Source organism: Felis catus, chromosome D4 (genome assembly GCF_018350175.1).
Source record: "Felis catus isolate Fca126 chromosome D4, F.catus_Fca126_mat1.0, whole genome shotgun sequence".
Taxonomy (NCBI): Eukaryota; Metazoa; Chordata; class Mammalia; order Carnivora; family Felidae; genus Felis; species Felis catus.
This window is the reverse complement of record NC_058380.1, coordinates 4,412,352-4,435,211: the sequence shown is the minus strand read 5'-3', so window position 1 is coordinate 4,435,211 and position 22,860 is coordinate 4,412,352. Positions and strand designations below refer to the sequence as shown.

The 22,860-nt window shown below is 51.8% G+C and overlaps 1 protein-coding gene across 4 annotated transcripts; it reads left to right on the top strand.

The window, feature by feature from the left end:
• The first annotated feature begins 1,251 nt into the window (after positions 1-1,251).
• On the top strand, positions 1,252-16,583 carry NFIL3 (nuclear factor, interleukin 3 regulated). 4 transcript variants are annotated; one of them, XM_023243253.2, is made up of 2 exons: positions 1,252-1,376; positions 14,748-16,583. In XM_023243253.2, exon 2 carries the CDS (start codon positions 14,890-14,892, stop codon positions 16,279-16,281), a length of 1,392 nt encoding a protein of 463 aa, XP_023099021.1. In that variant the 5' UTR covers positions 1,252-1,376; positions 14,748-14,889; the 3' UTR covers positions 16,282-16,583. The 4 variants fall into 4 exon arrangements, with proteins under 4 accessions (XP_023099021.1, XP_023099020.1, XP_006939095.1 ...); XM_023243252.2 differs by lacking the exon at positions 1,252-1,376 and adding an exon at positions 1,887-2,003; XM_006939033.5 differs by lacking the exon at positions 1,252-1,376 and adding an exon at positions 2,422-2,606.
• Positions 16,584-22,860: the final 6,277 nt, after the last annotated feature.

Here is a 22,860-nt window from a genome sequence, read left to right as displayed (position 1 = left end):
CAGAGTCAACTCTTTGGAATGAATGTCGACTAGAGGGGACAGGCTCAAAAGCCACAGACAGAAGAGCTTCTTGAATTGGTGCGCACCCGGGCAGAGGACTTGGGGAAGATGTTAAAACCCACTTTGCATGTCTAAATAGTCAGGGCCTTGTTGGTAAACGTACACTTTACCAGATGAGTTGTGAACAAGCATGTGTTCTGAACCACAACATTGTCCTTGGAGAATAGTTTGAAATGTGAGGCTTTCCAAACACCAAGTGATAGGTGATACGCATTTTTCAGCATCCCCCTTTGGGTGTTTGTAACTGTGTAATAGGAGAACGGGGAAGGTAGAAGAGACAACTTATCAAGCAGATTTACGCTTGATGATGGGCACCAGTGATGTTAGCCTGGTGGCGGGGTGGGGCTGGGGGTTCAGTCTACTCTTCTCTTTCTTTACTTTGGGGTTTGGTTCAAATTTTTCTTCTTGAAGAAATGTGTCCTAGGGAAAAGAATGGGAAGTCACCGAAGGCATTCAGCCCAGCTCCCGCATAGTCCAAGTAGGGCCTGAGGTCCTTCCCCACCTGCCACATCCCGTATTTGGCAAGTCTGTGCGCCACTGTAAGGAATATGGCTCCCTTCGCAAAGGCAGACTCTCTCTCTGTCTCTCTCTCTCTCTCATTCTGTAGACGCGCTGTGTGTGTGTGTGCCACGTGCCTTTACAGCCCTCAGCGCGATGCCTGGGGAACGCGTCGCGAGGTGCCATTTCCCCCATTTCCTCGCGTCCCTTACGTAGCCCGGGAATCTGGGGGAGAAGACGACCGCGTCCGATTAGGGGCAGAGATGCCCCGAACGAGCCGCCGGCGCCGGGATCACAGGAAGACTCCCCGCGCGGCCGAGCCCGGCCCCAGCGGCGCACGCCGGCCCGCCAGCCGGCAGGGCGCACCCGCGTTGGCCACCACTCGGCGCGGCCGAGGGCAGCCGGACCTCGGCGAGCCTCGTTCCCCAGGCGTCTTACGCAACAACTTCGCCTCCGTCATCTGCGCCCTAATTGCGCAGGGGGCGGTGTCTGCGCGCGGCGCTTTCTCTCCCGGCCGCGGTCCGTCGCGCTCCCGGGAGAGACGCGCGGGGGCATTGTCGCCGCCGCCTACGCAGCGCCCCCGCGGGGCTCCGGCCGGCCGGCGGCCCCCCCTCCCCGCGGCGGCCCGCCCCGAGCGCTGGCGGCTCGCCAGCGCCGCCCCCCCCTCCCCACCCGCCCCCAGGAGGAGGGGTCCTCCCGGGGGTGTGCGGGGAGGGGCGGGCGGCGGTCCGCGCCACGCCCGCGGCCCCCCGGCCCGGTGCTGGGTGGGCAACAGGTAGCCGGGCCGCTGCGTGCTCGGGGAGACAAAAAGCGCCGCTGTGAGTGAGCGCGGATCGCCGGGGGGCGCAGGCAGCGGTGGGAGAGCTGGACGGCTGGGCGGGCCCCTCCCCAGCTCGGCCCCCCCCTCCCCAGAAGCGCCGGCCGTGGCGCAGCCCCGGAGCCGGGCGCGGGGCGCGGGTCCTCGCGGGCGCTCGGGCGGTGGCGGTGGCGCTGGCCCCGGCCCGGGGAGGGACGCGGGCGGCGGGGCGGGGGAGCGGGCGCGGGGAGGGGAGGGGAGAGAAGAGGAGGGGAGGGGAGGGGGTGGGGGCGGGCCGGGAGGGGGCGGGGCCGCGGAGAGCCCGCCCCCGCCGGCCGCGGCCATTGGCGGCGGGCCGGGGGCGGGTGCGGGCGCGGCGATTGGGGCCGCGGCCGCCCGTCACCGCGAGGCTGGCGGGCGGCGACGTAGCGCGGCGCTCGGAACTGACCTACTAACACACATCTCCCGGCGCGGCCACGGCGCCCGCGGACCCGGCGCGCCGCCCGCCTCCCGCGCCGCGCCCTCGCCGCCGCCCGCCCGCCGCCCCGGAGCCCCGGCCCGCGCCCCGCGCGCCCCGGGCCCCCCGCCCCCCCCGCGCTCCCGCCCGCCCCGCCGCCCGGGCGCTCGCCGTCCCGGGAGCAGGAACACGGTAAGCGCTCCGCCCACCGCCGGCCCGGCCCGGCGCCCCGCGCCCCGGCTCCCCAGCTCCCCGCCCGCTGCCGGGGGCGCGCGGCCCGGGCTGCGCGCGGGGCTGGCCGGCGGCGGCGGGTGTGCGCGGGGCGTTCATGACATAAACTTTTGCTGCTTTGCCGGGAGGGGACTCGCCACCTGAAGGTGGCCGCTTTGATTGCAGCGCCCTGGCGCCGGCACGTAGTCCGGGCCGGCTGGCTCTCCCCCCCGCGCCGCTGTTGCATAATGTCTCCTGATTTCAGGAAAATTGATGTTTTGGTGGAGAGGCGCGCCGGGGAGGCTGAGCCATCTCGAGCGGGGAGGGCAGCGCTCGCTGCCTCCTTTCTCGTCCCTTCTGCGGGGCTGGCGGCGGGGGTGTGTGCGGGGGGTGGGGGGGGGCGGAGGGGGGTGCCGAGTAAATGGGACGAGCCTTGATCTTCTTGCTGGGAAAGAGCGCAGCTCGCGTGAACCGTGACGGCATTCGGAGAATGCGTGCGCCGCGTCTGTTTGTGTCGGGGGCTGTGTCTGCACGGACGTCTTCCAGCCCGTTTGTCGTCAGCGTGTCTTACCAGCGCCCGAGAAGGTTGTAGGATTCGTCCTTGCCCGGATTGCATAATCTGCCCACGGTGAAATATTGGCTCGGGTTACGGGGCTGATGTGGGAATGTGCGCGTACGTGTGCGATGATTTGGAAATTGTGGCGCGGCGTTGGACAGGAGGTCGTTATTGGCACGTCCCGGATAAAGACGGAGATTTTGTACACACGCCTCCTGCAAAACGCGAAGAACCCCTCGGGTTGTATTCTGATCTTGGATACTCCCGGGGTTTGCCCCGTAGCTGTTGCGAGCTATTATTTTTAAATCTGGGGCGAACCATTGTGGTCTTGACCTCCGTACCTCCGTGCTTTTAATGCGTTCCACTCCATCAGCCCTGTTTCTCACCTTATTGTCATTGCTTTTTCAGACACGACGAGACAGATCACATAATAGTTTCCTGGAAATGTTGCATTATGTAACTGCCGAATTTGCTGGCAGGCAGCATAGGAAGCGGGAGCTAATTACGTGATTTTATAATCTTGCTACAAAGAAAGTAGGACAATGTCAGCCTTTAAAATGTCACTGTCACAGTTTTTTTTTTTTTTTTTTGAGGATATTTTAAACAGGGAAGTAGACAACCGGGTAAGGCATTGCGTTAGCTCCCGCCGCTGAATGTGTGTCTTTTGCCCTAAATGAAATGAGAGTTCTTCTAAATTTAGCCCTATCACATTTTAACAATTGTGGCCTTGCAATGCTATTTCTGGTGTTTTCTCCAGGGCTGTGTGCAAATACAAGTTCAAGGCCATTTGCTGTAGTTTCAACTTCACGCCTTCGGAGACCTTTGATAAGATTGTATTTTTAGGAAGGCATTTCGCCGAGCGCGGTGATTTGCTGGATGCTGGTTCCCATTTATCTTTATAAAGGACACTTTAGGAAAGTGCTGCGTTCCCTGGGAACAGCAGGGGATGGCCAAGCGTCATCTCTGGCCCTGGCTTTTGTAAATAACAACAGCGAATGAGGTCACAAGTATTTATTTCACATCGTGTTTTTTTTTCCGCCCCTCCAGACCAGATATGATTTATGGGAAACAGATATAGGTTAGTAGATTGCATTTTCGTGTAGATACCCTAGTTTTTATTCGAGTGAGGATATATGAATATATAATGTACCCAGATTTTGAATTTCCTCCGGCACTCTGACGTAGTGTAATTATGTGTGAATATATTTATATGGTGGTGTCTATGTCAGATTTTTTTTCCCTGACGTAACATTTAAATAATTAAAGAGCAGGGTTTGGGGTTTTTTTTTGGGGGGGGGCGCGTTCCAGAGATTCATCCCCGGAATGAATTACATTACCCCAGATAATTGCAGTTGCTTTCCAAGAAGCTGATAGCGCTCCAGCACCCCACCCCCCACCCCCGCCCCGGTGTCAGACCCCGACCTACTTTGGAGGTTGGGCTGGGAGCCCCGGGCCTGCTGGGGACCGCGTAGCGCCACCTTCCGATCGCGACTTCCAGGGGCGCGCCCCTCCCGCCTGCGGGCCCGCGGGGGACCGGGGCTGGGGGCTAGGATGCGGGGGTGGCGCGTGGGAGGCTAGGGTCGGGACCCCGGAGCGCCCTAGGCGGCGCTTGGGCGGGAGCCGCTCCGCGGCCTGCGCGCCTCCGCGCCCCCTCCCCACATTCCTTTGTTCTGGCGAGGGGGTCCTGGCAGAGCCGAGGCCCCGCTGCGCCGCCCACCCGGTGGGGGCGGGTCCCGGTGAGGCGCCGCGCTGGGGGCGCGGGGGGACCTGGGCTGCGGAGTGCGGGTGCGCCCAGGCTTCGCCGGGCGGAGGGAGGGGAGCGGAGAGGAGCCGGGCAGGGTGGGGAGGGGAGCTGGGGAGGAGCGAGAGGCACCCGGGGCGAGGCGCGAGGAGAGGCCAGGCGGGCCACGGGGCAGCTCTGGCGGCCTGCCTCCTGCTCTTCCCCGGTGAGCTGCTGAGCACCGCGGACACCTTTGTTCCTGCAGCTTCATTGTATTTTGGAGCCGGAGCCAAGTGCTTCTGGATTGGTGAAGTGAGAAAGACCGAGAAAACCTCCAAATGTCAACAGACCACAGGCACTGGGGGTGGGGGCGCTCCAGCATTGACGGTGGCGATGGGAAGGAGCGCCCCAGCTTGACTGTGGCTAGTCGAGTGGATGCATTTTTCTTTCTTTCTTTCTTTCTTTTTTTTTTTTTTGAACCTTTACTTCTTGCGGTCAGAGGCTAGAGTAGAAAGAACTTGAATCCCCCGAGTTCAAAATAAAGTAGAAATCAAAACGCCCACGTAGACGCCGCCGTCCTACTGTAAGACTACAGTACTTTCATCCTGGCGTAGAGACTTCAAGAGAGTGAGCTCAACTGGTTCGCAGTGAAGCCACGACCACATCACAGGTGTTCGCCGGCAGTCCACTCCGTTGGAAAGTTTCTTCTGTGGGGTCACGTGCCGCATCCCTGCCCCCAGTCGGTTTCTCTCCTGAGCTCCAAGGCCGCTGTCAATGGGTCGGGGCCAGCTTTGGCGAAGCGCTAAGAGCTCAGGCCCCGAAGAGCCGGGTCCAAGCCCCAACCTGGGGTTTGGGAGGTGCTGGGATCTCCACTGGTGTCCCCGGTAAACCGAGCACACACAACCTGTCCAGCTGGGTAGTTGTGAGGAGCTCAGCTTTCCTCGTGTAGTTGACCAGAAACCGGGTTGTTTTGTTTTTTAATAAAGATGCTCACCTTGATTTTTTTCCTCTGCCTAAGTCTCTGTCCAGTGATAGTAAGGATGGAAGTTTGAGTGAAGCCTGTAGGTGAAGATCCTTCTTGGAATATGTTTTTGTTCTAACAACCGCCCCCCCCCCCCCAACCCTCCACCAAAATTGTGCCATTGCGTTCCACGGTGATTTAAGTTTGAAGGGAGTTCTTGACGTACTGTACAACCACCCAAGTCACTGGGTTAATATTTTGGGGAAGTGTTAGAAGGAACACAGGGGTGCGATGGGGGGAGGGCAGGAATGATGTAAAGAGTGCCACACAGCGCGGCCTTTTCCAGTTCCCTTCACCTCTCTGTGACGGTTTCCCTTGGCCTGGATCGTCCACTTGCAAACTCGTATGGTCCGAGACCAGCCGCGGCTCGTGGGACCCCACAGATGACACGTCTGGGAAGGACTGGGTGCAGCCTGGGTGGTTGGAAACCGAGGCCGTGCTCCGTGAAGCCGGTCACGTTCAGCCCTTTTGATTAATTAAGAGAAGATTTCGTCCGATCGACATGGGGCAGTGCTTCCCTAAGAATCACGAGAGGCTGACACAGCCTGGGACTCATCACCCTGGTTGCCTCGATGCTGCTCATCCTTCAGAAATGAAATTAAGAGCTAATCCTCCCTAGACCCTAGCCCTGCGTGTGCCTGGCCACTGTGCTGTGTTCCGTCACCGTCCCCATTTTATAGGTGAGGGACTGGAGGCACAGAGCCCGACCACCGGCCCGAAAACGGGCTGTCTCTCCCCCTCCCCAGCGCATGAGTGCAAGCTCACTGCAGCTTTTGAAACAATTTCCTTTTCTGTGTTAAGGGCTTATCTTTGCGAAGGGCAATTATAACATCGGTGTGATGCAACAGCCTGAAAATTAAAAACCCTTTGTTAGAGCGCTTACCCGTGTTGAGCAACTGCCTGACTCACCAGCCCAGTGGATATTTCTAGTTGACCTTGCCTGGGTCCATAGTCAGTTCCGAGACGTGAACGTGATCGGAGCATGGGATGGAAAAGGTGCAGTCATATTGCCTCGGCTTTATTTTTACCCGAGCTAAAATCACACATACTTCATTATTTCCATTGTAATCCAGATGGCAGTGATGCTGTGAGGAGTTGTTTATTTTTAATTTGTATTGAGGGAATGAGAGCAACTTGGGATTCGGTTCAAAATATGACAGAAACAATGTAATTGAAGTTTCCTTTAATATGCATTTCTGGGTTTTGTAAGGTATGCCAGTATTTCACAGCATTAACACATTGTTTGATATCTTGTTATTTTCCTAAATTATATTTGAGTTGCTTTTTATCCAGATCGGACTCGTGGAGAATGTCGAAAGATGTTGACCTTTGATCACAGACATTACATAAGAGCTTTTCAGTTTCAAAATGAATCTGTATTACCACTACCCCCAATTACCTCTCAAATTTCTTTGCAAATACTTTTCCTGTCGTTAAAAAAAAAATACTGCGTCAAAAAAATTGCTGTTTTTCATACGGTTTTAATTAGAGAGCTTATGCTTGTTTTTATGATGAGAAAGTTTAGTAGGGATTTTCTAGATGCCATTCATAATAATCTGTTTTGAGGACTCCGTTTCTTTGGAGTCAGAATGATCTTTGTATTATAAGGCTCTTGGTTATCAGAACACGGTGGCTTTTATCAGTTAACTCTTAAAAAGAATCTGAAACTGCAATTAAATAGCCTTCAGGTAAACACCGAAACACTTAAAAAAAAAAAAAAATCTGCCCTATCCATACGTTTGTAATCATCTTGCCCACTGTCAAAGAAAGTGAAATTAAATAGAAGAAATTGACAAGTCAAGCTGAGGGGAACTTCAGTGTGATTCCAGACATTCAAGAACTTTCTCTGCTATCATTATTCATCCCGCACGTGCTCTGCGGTGGCGTGCCCATGGCAGAATTTCCTATAAGGGGGTTACCTCGCGATTGCCGATTGCCGGTGTCCCTTAGGATTTCAGATTACTCGTTGGACCCATCCATTATCTTTGGAAGTATCAAGGAAACGAATGTCCCCCTTTCGAAGTGACTGCGGCTTTTGAAAAATGTTCTACCGTTCCACTCCCTGCCCTCCCCCCCCCCCGCCCCCCCAGATTCCTCTCCCTCTTCAGTGAGAGCCTTTGGTCTGTATTTCCCCAGGCCGTTCGGTTGTTTGTACATGTTAGCATCTCTGCACACGGTCTTCGGAGTATTTCTATTGTGCGCTAAGCTACAAACACGTCTTCTTTTATAAGAGTGTCAAGCTGTACTATTTCATATTTCAGCTCTGCTATCACAAAATGCAGCACTGTCCTATTTATTCCGATTAAATCTGATTTTTAAGTAGTCCTTTGTTGAGGATGAGAGAGCAAGCAACTTGAAATATTTCCACGTATGGTAAAAACTCGTAAACTCCATCAGGTTTTGACACATTTATTTACAGAGGCGCCCAAATAGAAAAAGTAGGTTAATTTGTTGCTATGATAGGACAGATTTTGGTGAAGTGTGAGAATCACTTTATGTGTGTGCCTGTATCTGGGTCAAGTACACACTTCTCTCTAATGTTAGGGTTCAAGCCTGTGTTACTAGAGACAGAATTGTATTATTGAATGGGAGGCACTTCATTGGCAATTAGAAAGGCTTAACATAGTTTTATTAAAAAAAAAAAAAAAAAAGCGATGCGGTGCCTGGGTGGCTCAATCCGTTGAGCATCCGACTTCAGCTGAGGTCATAATCTCGCAGTTTGTGAGTTCGAACCCTGCGTCCTGCTCTGTGCTGACAGCTCAGAGCCTGGAGCCTGCTTTGGATTCTGTGTCTCCCTCTCTCTCTCTGCCCCTCCCCTGCTTATACTCTGTTTTTTTCTCTCTCTCTGTCTCTCAAGAATAAATAAACGCTAAAAATAATTAAAAGTAAATAAATATCTTTTTAAAAAAAGTCTTTGGGGAGCCTGGGTGGTTCAGTCAGTAGAGCATACAACTCTTGATCTCGGGGTCCTGAGATCCCATGTTGGTTATGGAGATTACTTTACAAAAAAAAAAAAAGCCTTTGTTTTCAGCCGGATTAGCAAATCCCCTTGCAAGTTCAATGCCTCCTGAGTTCTCCCTGCCCCCCCCCCCCCCACCACCACAGCCCTGTGATTGCATGTGTGTATTCTTTTCCTGTTCTATCTCTGCTCTTAAGTACTGGATTTTATTCTTAGCCAGGGAAAGAAGTAAAGCATTTTATTGAAACAATCATGTCCTGGACTCTGTCCCACCCACAGCAAGAAATGAAGGTTAACGTGTTGCTAGTTTTAACAGTTTAAAGGGCTGTGAATTGGTTAGCTTTATTCATTTACTTTTTCACTGAAATGGCACTCATCTTAAAAACAAGCAGCTGTCTGCTTCGTGGAGAGACCGTTTACAATTTAACATGAAATAATTTTTTTCTTTAATGTCATCTCTGCTACAACTCTGAGGGAGTACATGGCACATCCAGAGAGTGCAGGAAAATGAGGTAATTCTATAAAAAATGCTTCCGAAATGGGGAGCCCATTAAATAGTATTTCATCTTGCATTGACAGAATTTTTAAGTCAAGATGTTTAATGCAAGCAGTTTGCAGTAAGACTTCCCCTTTAAAGAGATCATTAATGACAAAATGTGTCGAGGTCGATCGTAGTGGCCACACTACTGGTAAGATTTTAGATGCTTGAAACAAAATTTTCCTTCTTGTTTTGTAAAGAGCTTGAATTGTCAACCATGATTTTCCTTTTCTTTTTTTAAGTCTATGTATTCATTTTGAGAGAGAGAAAGAGAGTGGGGGAGAGGGGCAGAAAGAGAGGGAGAACCCCAAGCAGGCTCTGCGAGGTCAGAAGTGCCCGCTTGACGCGGGGCTCGATCCCACGCACTGGGAGATCATTGACCTGAGCCCGACGCTGGGCTCGATCCCACGCACTGGGAGATCATTGACCTGAGCCCGACGCGGGGCTCGATCCCACGCACTGGGAGATCATTGACCTGAGCCCGACGCTGGGCTCGATCCCACGCACTGGGAGATCATTGACCTGAGCCCGACGCGGGGCTCGATCCCACGCACTGGGAGATCATTGACCTGAGCCCGACGCGGGGCTCGATCCCACGCACTGGGAGATCATTGACCTGAGCCCGACGTGGGGCTCGATCCCACGCACTGGGAGATCATTGACCTGAGCCCGACGCGGGGCTCGATCCCACGCACTGGGAGATCATCGACCAGAGCTGAAATCAAGAGTTAGATGCTTACCGGACAGAGCCCCCAGGCGTCCCATCTATGATTTTTGTGACAGGTGCGCTGGGGACCAGGGAAGGTACAGGTCTGTCATGGTAAACATGGGTGACGATGTCACTCCTTGAGGAAGCATGAGGTGCAGAACTTCACGTTGGGAACTTTTATTCTTTTGGAGAATTTCTTAAACCAGACTTTCGTCTTAATTTAAAACAACGTTTAGGTCACCTGACTGGAACAGACGTTGAAACTCTGCGTTCACAAAACAGAACTCCCGCCCATAGTGGATAGCGTGATGTTAAGAAGCCTTAACCAGAGACGGCACGTTCGTCCCAGGGATGGGACGGTGTGTGTCAACTGCAATGCGGCGTCTCCTGCCCTTCAGTGTCCCTTTTCACTCGTGTTTTCATGCAGCAGTCCGATTACCCGGTGGGTGTGTTGAAGCTGACCGCTCCGGGCATGCGAGTGTCACAGAACTGGCAGCTGGGGGCGGTCACTAGAGAAAGGAAATCGAGGCGCACGCTCGTGGCGGTCTGAAAACACGATGCAGAGGCCAAGTCGGTGTTCAGTCAGTCCTGAGGGAAAACAGTGGAGTTTGAAATGAAACCATTAGCTGAGCATGTGTGCTGATGTGCTAGAAGGCTCGTAGTCGAGCATCCTTTACACTCATCATCCAGGGGCGTAAAGACAGTCTAAGGCCTGCCTCTGCCCTTCAGTGCTGTGTGACTTTGGGAAAGTCACTCAGTCTCTCTGTGTTCTAACTACGCGCCTCCCCTCCATGTTGAAAACGGACACACTTTGGTTTAGTACCAAAAAAACCCCCAAAACAAAAAACCTCGTAGGCGACAATGCCCCTACTATAATTTTTCTTTTTCCCTATGTTAGCCTATAGGAAGGTCAGGAGATTAACCTTTTAGCAGAGATGAAAGTTTAGAATGTTTTCTCAATTCGTGAAATACTCTCCAGATAGGAAACAACTCCAAAGAAGCTGGAGAAAAGTTCCCGGGGGTACCTTTGTTGTCTTAAGGGAAGTTCTGGCAGCATCTAATAGTGGCTTTCTGCCCCCAACGTAACTCAGCAAACGGGTGTGTATGTCTCAAGAGTGGGAGTGATGCAGAACAGGAACCGTAGGTGCACAGAGCGGCCCCGTGCAGGTGTCGGAGAGGGTGCTGGTGGGGGAACAGGACCCGCATCTGGGCTGAGCCCTGCTACTTAATAGCTGTGGGACACTGGGCAAGTCACTTAACTTCTCTGAGCCTTTGTTTTCTCTTCCCAAAATGGTCATTGTGAGGGTAACAGAAATACGAGAGGCTCCTGGTGCCTGCTGCGTAGTTTAGTGGGTGGCACCTGTCACGGTGGCTCGTGTTATCACCACCCTACCAAGAAAAAAAGCGGGCTAGAAATGATGTGCTGTGTGCACCAGGCCCCCCGCGGTCACGGCACCCCTCGAGCACGCCTCCTTCAGCCCTGTGATCGCCGGTCTGGCTCGCTCGGGAGACGAGGAGCTCCTTGATTCTTGAGAGTTTGTTTTTCCCCTCCCTCCAGTCTGGCTCCGTGCCTGGTCCACACAGTTGGTGCTCCGTGTGTGCCGAATAAATCAGTTAATGAAAAAGAGAAGCTCTCTGGGAGTAAGTAAGATGTCTTTTTTTTAGGATTTACATAATCATCTTCAGTGAAAAAAAACATGAGAAAGTTGTTTAGATACAAAACTTTCTTAGACAAGGCAGGTGAGTGACTGTCAATCAAATGTTGGGCACCTATACATTCACTTTGTTGCTAGGATACAAAGGTACTACTTCGGACCCTGAAAAATTTTGCAGAGGATTTGGACACATAAAACAAACCTGTATTGAGATACGGTATACAACATCAGCACCTCTGCCTGCATTATCTCACACTTACTAAAAAAATTTTTTTAATGTATACTTTGAGAGGGAGAGAGAGAGAGAGAGAGACAGACAGACAGACAGCATGAGTGGGGCAGGGGCAGAGAGAGAGGGAGGCACAGAATCCGAAGCAGGCTCCGGGCTCCGAGCTGTCAGCATAGAGCCCCAGAGCTTGAATTCACGAGCCCCGAGATCATGACCTGAGCTGGAGTCGGACACTTAACCGACTGAGCCACCCAGGCGCCCCTGCGTTTTCTCACACTTATGATCAACTCTTTCCAACACTGCAAGGTTATTCGGTAAAAAATACTGCAGAAAGTACTCTAAGGTAGCAGGCGGTCATTTGCCAATGGAGTCAGAGAGACAATTTATACTTGCAGATGAGGGGAGATGCCCAGATTCTAGTACACGTAGTACATCTCAAATCGGAAGAAGATTAAGTAAAAAGAAATGAGCATTTCTGTAGGTGTTGAACGTGCCGACAAAGTTGTAGAGATGCCAGAGTGGACATCAAGCACGTAGACGGTGAGAAGCAGGGGGTGAAAGAGAAGTTAAGACAAGGCGGGGGGGGGGGGGGTACTTGCGTTAAACGGAGGTGGGACAGTGTCCTTCGCACAGTGAGGGCTGCCTGCCCCACTCACCCACACTCATGGCATGGGCAGCCTTTGGACCAGGAGGCTAAAAACGTCCCAACCCACTGGAAGATTGGAAACAATGAAATAAGGACAAGTTTAGGAAGAGTAACGAAGACAGAAAGGTGTGGCATTTCAAAAGCCTAGCTGTGAAAACTCATTGGGGAGGCACATGTAAAAGGAATGTGACTTCTTTTAAAAAAAAAAAAAACAAGGGACACATTTTAAAATGCATGGGAAAGGGGCACCTGGGGGCGGGGCTCAGTCGGTTGAGCATCCAACTTCCATTCAGGTCATGATCTCCTGGTCCGTGAGTTCAAGTCCCATGTGGGTCTCTGTGCTGACAGCTGGGAGCCTGGAGCCTGCTTCAGATTCTGTGTCTCTCTCTGCCCCTCCCCTGTTCACACCCTGTCTCTCTACCTCTCTCTCAAAAATAAATAATAAACATTAAAAGAAAACTTTTTTAAATGCACAGAGAGAGTGAGTCTCCAGTAGAAAAAAGATATCCTTGAAAGGAACTATCTGATGGCTCAAAACAAAACAAAACAAAACACCAGTAGGACCTGAGGATCCGGTGGTGGTTTGAAGGGCTCCCCAGAAAAGATCGATGCACTTGTCCCCTGCTGCTGGAACTCTGACTCTTTGCCTCCACACTTGGTAGAGACCTAACCGAGCTGGGGATCAGAAGTCTCTCGTAGCAGGGAAGAGCCCACCCAGTATGTAGAGGAAACGTGGGTTTTCACGTCAGAAGATGAAACCTGAGCGGAACTACAGAAAGCAGTGTTGTTCTGCGAAGAGATAACCAGAAAAGATTTCCCTTTCTACAACATCCCTGCCCACTGTGCACACTCCGTGTCTTTGTTCCCTGCTAACGCCGTATTATCAAAAACAAACAGAAACCTGGTATTCTTAATCACGGGTTTCACTACATCGCAACCGACCGTTTGCATGTTGGCTCAGTTTGATGGACAAAAAACAACAACAACAACAACAAAAAAACACAAAAAAACATGGCAGTAAACCTTCTTTATGATCCTGAAATCATTACATCATTTCTTCTGTTCCTTCTGGAAAAGACACAAGAAGCTGGCACTCTTTTCCAGCTGATAGAATTAGACTTCATTTCATTAGTCATCACAATACTATGTACAAAAAAGAGAGAGTGACGTAAGCAAGAACAGTCAGGGTTTTTAATGTGGCAAGGGAGCGTGCCATACAGATAGTGCTGAATGAACGGTTGTCTCTCCATATCTCCTTTATGAAAGTATTGCCTACTGGGAAATTAGGCAGAGAAGCCCCGTCTAGAAACACAGATCCAAAAACCACCACAAAAAGATTGTTACTGGAACCTAATATGGGTTTATTACCTCATGTCAAGCCAAATTCAGATTACAAATATCTCATCAGTGGAAAAGGAAGCCAGCTGATGGTTCTATTTTTGAGGGTTTATTTTTTTTTTCATATATTTTGTTTGAAACTCATTAGTAAAATGGAAAGAAATTCTTTCCATAATTATATTCTCTAGGTTTAAAATAACTTCAAGTTTCAGGAATGCACTGTACTTAAAAAAAAAAAACAAAACCCTTTGAATAGTAACTGTTTATTTTCGTCCCAAACTACTGTCTAAATGAAATCTATTGTGGCAGACTTTTCGGGACCAAAAATAAAAAAAAAAAGCACTTAGGATGCTTCAATCTAAAGTGGAGGTTTGACGAATCAATTCGAAGGAACCAGAAAAAAAGAACATATCTATCTAATGGTGGAGCGCAGATGTACCAGGAGAGGTGGCTTCGTTGGGAAGAATCCTGGGCCACCTGGCACGATGAGCTGTGGACACGAGCCCAGCAGGCAGTCAGGGGTGTGTCCCCGTTGAGAGTCAGGTCGAGACAACTTCAAGTCAGTCGGTTTGGGTGGCTTCTGTTTTCATTTTCACGGAAACAAATTTGGCACCCGTTATATATTTTGTTCCGTGTGATTGCAGAATTTGTTTCCGGATATCGGAGCTCACCTGGGAAGGTTCCTTGGAAGAAAGAGGTGGTCTTGCTTGCCTTGCGGTGATAATAGAGATGTCATCTGAAATTATTCAGGAGCACCAAAAACTTAACCCCCCCAGAGGCCATCTGTCCTTCCCTCCTGGGAGGCCCCTGTCTGCGCGCCGGCCCCACGCTTCTGCTGCTGAAACAGCCTGCCTCTGTTTCTCCCTGGGCACGCGCGTTGCTGCACCCCTCTTCCTGGGCCACGTGGCACTCCGCTGAGAGGTCCCAGGGAGCGGGGGGGGGGGGGGGGGGTCCTGTCCTGTACTACTTACCTATTTCCTTTTCTGGATGGCAGACTCTTTGAAGGAAAGAGCTGTGTCTTTTTTTTTTAATATTTATTTTTGAGAGAGAGAGACGGAGTATGAGCGAGGGAGGGGCAGAGAGAGAGAGAGAGGGAGGCACAGAATCCGAAGCGGGCTCCAGGCCCCAAGCGGTCAGCACGGATCCCGACGCGGGGCTCGAACCCGCGAACCGCGAGATCGTGACCCGAGCCGAAGTCGGACGCCCAACCGACTGGGCCCCCAGGCGCCCCGGGAGAGAGCTGGGTCTCTGGCGCAGAGCAGACCCGTGGGCCCTGCGTGCGTAGCGCGGTTCCCGGTGCGCGGTGGGCGATAAGCATTTGCCAGACGGGTGACTCTTCCTTCGCTGTGTTGCAGGTCGCCCCGGGGACAGACCGCCGAGCCGGAGAGACCCGTCTCGCCCCGCGGACCGGAAGGAGGAAGCCTGTTGATGGCTCTCCCGCCGCCGCTGTCAGAGCGCAGGTGGTGAGTCGCGGGGAATCGCTCGCGCGTGACTCGGATGCAGCTGAGGAAGATGCAGACGGTGAAGAAGGAGCAGGCGTCCCTGGACGCCGGGAGCGGCGCGGACAAGATGACGGTGCTCGGCCCGGCCCTGGCCGACGTCTCCGAGGAGCTGACGGCCGGCGAGGAGCTGCTGCTGGGCGAGGGCAGCGTGGGGAAGAGCAAGTCCTCGGCGTGCCGGCGGAAGCGGGAGTTCATCCCCGACGACAAGAAGGACGCCATGTACTGGGAGAAGCGGCGGAAGAACAACGAAGCGGCCAAGCGCTCCCGGGAGAAGCGGCGGCTCAACGACCTGGTCCTGGAGAACAAGCTGATCGCGCTGGGCGAGGAGAACGCCACCCTGAAGGCCGAGCTGCTCTCCCTCAAGCTGAAGTTTGGCTTGATCAGCTCTGCGGCGTACGCCCAGGAGATCCAGAAGCTCAGCCATTCCACGGCTGTGTACTTTCAAGACTACCAGGCGGCCAAGTCCAGCGCCGGCCCCTTCGCGGACGAGCACGAGCCCGCGATGGTGACGAGCGGCTGCATCTCGGTCATCAAGCACTCCCCGCAGGCCTCCCTGTCCGACGTCTCCGAGGTGTCCTCGCTGGAGCACGCGCAGGACGGGGCCGCGCGGGGTGGCTGCGGGAGCCCCGACGGCAAGTTCCAGGCCATCAAGCAAGAGCCGGTGGAGCTGGAGAGCTACGCCAGGGAGCCTGGCGACGAGCGGGGCGCCTACCGGGCCTCCGTGTACCGGAACCTCATGGGGACCGCCTTCCCCGGCTACTCCCACTCCCCGCCTCTGCTGCAGGCCGCCCGGTCCTCCAGCAACTCCCCCAGGACGTCGGAGACCGAGGACGGCGCGGTGGGGAAGTCCTCGGATGGAGAAGACGAGCAGCAGGTCCCCAAGGGCCCCATCCACTCTCCCGTGGAGCTTCAGCGCGTGCACGCCACCGTGGTGAAAGTTCCGGAAGTGAACTCCTCGGCCTTGCCGCACAAGCTTCGCATCAAAGCCAAAGCCATGCAGATCAAAGTCGAAGCCTTCGATCACGAGTTTGAGGCCACGCAAAAGCCGTCCTCGCCCGTGGACGGGACGCCGAAGAGGCATTTCGAACTGGAGAAGCATAGCGCCCCGAGTATGGTACACTCTTCCCTCCCCCCTTTCTCAGTGCAGGTGACTAACATCCAGGATTGGTCTCTCAAATCGGAACACTGGCATCAAAAAGAACTGAACGGCAAAACTCAGAACAGCTTCAAAACGGGAGTTGTAGAAATGAAGGACGGCGGTTACCAAGTCTCTGACCCGGAGAATTTGTTTCTGAAGCAGGGGATGATAGCAAACTTGTCTGCAGAGGTGGTGTCACTGAAGAGACTCATAGCCACACACCAGATCTCCGCCTCGGACTCGGGGTAGACTACTACTGAAACGCTCTGGGTGTTTAGAAAGCCGTCATTTGCAATAGAGGAGTACGTTTTGTATTAGGCGGGAGTTTCACTGGACCCGTGATGTCATTCCACTGTATGTGTCCACATGCTGTCTGCTGGGTGTCTTTCTGTGCACAGGTTATTACGGAGATTAGATTGTGTTATCACTCTGCCTTGTGTATAGTCAAATAGTCTGTCGCAAAGGCTGTACATATTGAACATTATTTTTGTTGTTCTGTTATAAAGTGTGTCGGTTACCAGTTTCAATAAAGGATTGGTGACAAAGACAAAGACAGAGCTTCTGCTCCCTTGCACTTGACTTTCCGGAAAAGAGAAGGCAACTTAAGTTGCAGGAGTGGATATGAAAATCTTCTTCATTTTACTCACTGGGGGGGCGGGGCGGGGGTTTCTCCCCTGACTTGGGGAAAACCGAAATGTGTGTTCAGCGCGTACTTTGTTTGTCTTCTAGTTTGGCCCAGGCGATCATAAGTTTGGAAACTTTCCAAGGAGAGGGAAGCAGTAACAATTTTCTCGCATTTGAGACTAATTTACTAAATTACTCCCCATTATCTATTTTTCTTCAAGCTTACATTTTCTCCCTCTCTGTGTTTTTTTTTGTTTTTTTTTTTTTTTTTTGAGTAGAAAAATCCCAAGTTGGCTGGCATCAGGCTATCAGCCTCCTGGGTCATCTCCTTTTTGACACATTCGTGCGGAGAGTTGAGTCACTGACCCACCTTATTAAAGGTTCTTTTGAAAGAGGGTGTGAAGATTAAGGATGAAGTCACTTCTGTGTGATTCTAAATCTTAACAGTTCTAGAGCACAATAGTCTAGGGGTTAAGTTCGTGAAATCCCATTTTTACGTAGTTGCCAGAATTCCAGAGAATACATCAGTTGTCCTATTTCAGCATGTATAGCCTAAGCATACACAGTGACTTGATATTTTTACGGTTTGCCAGCGAGGAATATAAATAGTAGCCTCTAACGTAGAAGGCCAGAAGGAAGCGTCATTCTGAGAAAATTGATGATAAGAGCATTACTGATGAATTGTCCAGGATCCGCAGTCGCCTGTAGAAGTAAGTGCGGACCAGACGTCTGCTGTTGTGCGGTGGGGCTGGTCTCTGGGGGTGGGGGTGGGGGGGCGCATGAGGGGCTGGGCGGATGCCGGTCAAACCCGGCTTTCTCCAAAGCTACTGTCCTCACGAAAGCCCTCTGCAGACCCAGCTCTTTCCACACCGACCTCCTTCCTGTTCTGCATGGGTGGAGGGGCCTGAGGCATCACAGAGCATGTGCGGAGTGACTTAACCCTCATTCTGCAGGGAGGGGCCCGACCAGCGTCCGTGCTAGCAGTCGCTTTGGCTGCCTGGTTTGAGTCAAAGCTGCCTCCCTTAGATTCTTAAAAGTGGCCCTTTGGGGGCGCCTGGAGTGCTCAGTCGATGAAGCGTCCGACTTCGGCTCAGGTCATGATGTGGCGGTCTGTGAGTTCGAGCCCCGCGTCGGGCTCTGTGAGCCCGACAGCTCGGAGCCTGGAGCCTGCTTTGGATTCTGGGTCTCCCTCTCTCTCTGCCCCTCCCCGTTCACACTCTGTCTCTCGCTCTCAAAAATAAACATTAAAACAAAAGTGGCCCTTTGAATTATAGGCAATGCTAATAACGCACATACATGCTATCCACACTGTCCTTTTGGCCACAGAGACCAGTTTTCTCTCTTAAATGCCCTGGCTCTTAGAGGAGTGTGGTTGCTTGGAGGATTAGCCCTTGGCCTTCTGTCTTCGTATTTTATCCGTGGCTGGGTGAGGCCCAGAGGCAAGCCCATCTCATTTCCAAAGCACAGAAGAGCACTAAACTATTACGTGGCTCTTGGGATCCCAAAGCACCTGACGGCCTGGAACGGGTGAAACGAACCTAACGTGGATTACAATAGGGATAAAGTGTGAAGTCAGATTCCCATGTTAAATGAAAACACAAGTAATGCCGTCCACGTTCACAGTTGGGAGAAAAGCAATACAATAAATACATATTGTGGGGAGAGGGGGGGAAGCTTTGGTTCCCTCCAGCTTATGAAGTCAGCTCCCAGGGGATGTTGGGTTGTGTCCATACAAACGGTGTCCAGGCGTGAAGACAATGGTCGTGTCACACCTGGGTGGATGTCGCTAGGGGTGGCAGGAGTAAACACTCCAGAGGCACCTAGCGGACGTGGCCAATCTCAAGGCCACAGAGTAGAAGGTATTAAGAAACCCTGAGAAACTGCCCCGAAAAGAGGTGAACCTTCTATAGTGTGTGGTACTACAAGGGGATTAAGAACAAGCAGATGATAGCAAGAAAGATCGACCTGGTGGCTCAGTCCACAGGGCGTGCGACTCTTGATCTGCGGGGTCGTGAGTTTGAGCCCTGTGATGGGGGTAGAGTTTACTTAAATAAACAGAAAACAACATATATATTTAAAAAGAAAAGGTAAACTCGAGTCATTTCAAGGAAGGAGAAGGCATTTGTGAGAAGCAAAGGGGCCTGCCTGAGGCCGTAGCATCTTCCGGGTGAAGTGCTCCTGTCAGTTGTCATGGAGAATACTTGGATTTAAACGCGGAGGCCTTCTTCCTCCTTATGATTTCAAGCGTCTAAGATATGGATGGGACGATGTCTAGAATGTTAAAGAATGGCAGGGGCACGCAGTCTGTTAAGTGTCCGACTTCGGCTCAGGTCACGATCTCACGGTTCGTGGGTTCGAGCCCCGCCTTAGACTCTGTGCTGACAGCTCAGAGCCTGGAGCCCCCTTCAGATTCTGTGTCTTCCTCCCTCTCCGCTCCTCTGCCACTCGCACCGTGTCTCTCTCTCTCTCTCTCTCTCTCTCTCTCTCTCCCACCCAAAAATAAATAAATGTAAAAAAAAAAAATTAAAAAAAAAATAAAACAATGGCAGAAACAAGGAATTCCACACTCACTAGGAACCAAAGAAACCGAGTGTGTTTGCACTGTGACACTTCTGTTTCATGGCGTGTGGCATGGGAACTTCCCACTCCCGAAGTTCCAAAAAATGATACAAAATGCTTATACACCGAATAAATCTTTAACGGTTCTCCAAAAGCAAGGATGGGAAGGCTCGGACCACCGTAGTTCCTAACAGTTCCCAGAAAGATGGTTATCGGGTAGGGCTGGATAGGGAGGAAGCTGTGGGAGTCTCCACCACAGCCACCAGGCATAGGACAGGGACAGGAGCCTGCTGGCCGGCCCGGGGCAACGTGGTCCCATGACCACCCGCTGCTGAAAGATGGGGAAGGGCAGGAGCGCGGAGGCGCGGGGTGAGGTGAAGATTTGAGGGAGGCCAGGATGAATCTGGGAGGGATGCGTGGCTGGTCTGTAAAGGCAGCAGAGGCGGCCTGTGGGAGGCCGGAGTATTCTGCCTGGACTCCGGGGAATCGTTTTGCCTCAGGAGTGCGGCGGGACGCGGCTGCACCCTCCAGTGAGCGCATGGGCACGGGCTTCGCGGTGCTCTGGGCTTCTGCCCAGTGCCACTAACAGTGGCTACGCCTTGCGGAGCTCTTCCTCCGTCCGTGATGCAAATGTAAAGTCACTGCGCTGTATTAGCGTTCCCCAGAGAAACGGAAGCACGGGATAGGAGGATATTTATACATAGAGATATGCGGAGGGAGACTGAGATTTATTATGAGTAATTGCCTCATGCAATTATGGGGGCTGACAAGTCCCACAATCTGTTTGCAAAATGGAGGCCCAGAGAAGTCAAGCCAGTTGTATGACTCAGTCCAAGTCTGAAGGCTGGAGGACCAGGTGAGCCAGTGGTGTTTACCCAGTGAGATGTGGTGTTCCAGCCCTGGCAGTCAGGCAGAGGGGGAATTCTCCCTTCCTCCACCTTTTTGTTCTATTCACGCCCTCGCCGGATCGGACGAGGCCCACCACGCTGGGGAGGGTATCGGCCTCTCTAGGTCCTCTGATTCAAATGCTAACCGTGCCCCGAAATGTCCTCACAGACACGCCCGGAAACACGCTCGATCAAGCTGACACATGAAAGTAACCATCACACCTGCCCAAGCTCACTGAGCAGGCAGGTGGGGGCAGGGATGTGGTGTCCGAAAGCCCTGCTGCTAACCACGGTGTACCCCCGCCTTAACTAGAGGTGCCTCGCAAGGCAGAACTCAGAGAGGAAGGGGAAGAAGCACAGTAAGTATTTTGTCCCCTTCGTTTGGGCCTGATTGCCTCGTGTCTCATGTTGGGTCTGTTCACGTTGGTTTTTCTGCTGCAGAGTGAGCACTTAAAACCCACATCGAGTCGCGTCGCTCGCCCTCAGTAGACCCTCCCGTTAATAAATAATAATGGCCAGTCTCCCTTGCCTGGAACTCGAGGCGCTCATCATTTTAGCGGACACCAAATTTGCAGACACCCCTCCTTTCTTCACCTGTGAGTTCCGAACCGGGGGCTGCAGCCGCAAGGGAGCGTGGTGCGAACTTGACAGAGACGAGCCACGTGCTGTATGTACACGTGTGGCTGTGGCTCGGTGAACATTTAACCTTATGTAGGTTTCTGCTCACAGTGTAGAATGGGTCTTCCTGTAGGACACAGTCAAAGCCGTACGAAGCCACAGCTTTGTACCACTGACGTCTGCTGTTTTCCCTGGAGCCCCGGTGTCCCATGAGGAAGCTTCAGGGACCCATGGGAGGCCGGGGGAGGGAAGAGGCAGCTGCTGGGAGTCAGCGCCCTGCTCCTCTTTCTCTTGGTTTCGGGCTTTTCTGCCCGTCCTCACTCTGTGAAGATATCCTCCCTCCCCCCGACCTGGGTGTTCTTCTCCCTTTGAATTTCTACCGCGTGTAGCTGCCCGGCCTCAGCCATGTGCTGTCTTGTACTATTTGTCTTTCTTCCAGCGGAAACAGGTGGTCACCATTCAAGTAGCGTTATTCGAAGTAAGTTCTGATACAAGAACATTAGAACAAAGTTTTCAGGACAACCGTTTTGCAGATCAAAATGCATCTGTTCTGTATTACTGGTGTCCCTCGGTCTTTCAATCCAAAAGTTAGTTTTCGTGGTGTATGCCTAAAACACACGCACTCTTGTAAGTCGATCACGTCTCAATTTAAAAAATAAATTTTGTTTTGAAAACATAAAGATAAAACTCTGTCCTCTGAAATTGTACCCTTTAAGGACAGCTAAGAATAACTTGAGTGACCTGACCGGGCTCTGAAAATGCAAAACAAAATGGTCCTAGTTTTTTTAGACCAGAGAGTTGCAACTTTTGCTAGTTTATCCCACAGTTACTAGCTTTTAAAAAAATGGGTCCATCCATCCATTTATCTTCTCATCCACCCATCAGTCCTGAGAGAGAGAGAGAGAGAGAGAGAGAGAGAGAGAGAGAGAGGATGCATATACTAAAGTCATTTAAAACATTAAACATTAGTAAAGGTTAATATCTCATTTTTGGAAAAATAAATATCAAAAGAATTTCCAGTATTGTTCTCATATCGCAGAGGATAATATTGTAAATATCCTGGGCATTAGGACCCCACTTATGACCACAGCTCTGTGTGAGGGGCTCAGAGGCTGTGGGGTAATAGCTCTTTGTACATTTGATGAACTGATTGGGAGCCTTTTTTTTTTTTTTTAAGTTTATTTATTTTTGACAAAGAGCAGGGGATGGGCAGACAGAGAGAGAATCCCAGGCAGGCTCTGCATTGTCAGTGTGGAGCCCGATGTGGGGCTCGGACCCACAGACTGTGAGATCATGATCTGAGCCAAAATCAAGAGTCAGGCTTAACAGACTGAGCCACCCAAGCGCCCCAGAAATCTCTTTTTTAAATTTTTTGAAAGGTGTATTTTAGGACCTCAGCTCAAAGCTCTTAGATGTTTCTGAATTTTAAAGATACATCCACATCCTTAAATGTATTCTTCCCCCTATCTCTTTTCACCAGCCTGGAATTGAGTAGGTGATACAGCATTATTGATATTTTCCAGTTCTGAACTATTTTGCACACCTCTGCTATATTGGCATGGAGCCTGGGTTTCCTAAGGTGTCTCAAGACTCGCCTCTTAGAAAAGCGGGCAGGAGAGTCACAGGTTGGCTTGCGTGCCTTCCAGCGGTCAGGGAAAGCTTACCCTGCACACCACCCAGCAGAGTCTAATGACACAGGAAGCTGGGCTCCGAACCCATGAGGACCTGTGCTTATTCCAGGAACCAGACACCCCTGTATGGGATATAAGAGCCCCTTCTAAAGGCAGTAAGTCCTCTGAGGGCTGGTGTTCAAATAGGCTTTGGGGAAACCATCACCTGTTAAAGTTTTTGTGGGGAACATCTCTGGATCAGTCTTTTAAGGAATACCATCTGGCCTCTGAACTTAGAGCTTCTTTAAAATTACTACTGAGCCCGAAGTCATTCTATTTTGCTATTTTCCGCTTTGGGTTCCGGCTTGAATGAATCCTGTCCAATATTTTTACGGTATTTATTTGTAAGATTCACCAATTGCTACCATTCACTATGTCTTGGGCTTCCAATGGAATAAAAACATTATTTAAAAAATTAAAAAAAATTTTTAATGTTTATTTTTGAGAGAGAGAGGGAGACAGAGCGCTAG

Coding starts and splice junctions, on each gene's coding strand:
- NFIL3 (XM_023243253.2), top strand. CDS start 14,890: ATGCAGCTGAGGAAGATGCAGACGGTGAAGAAGGAGCAGGCGTCCCTG.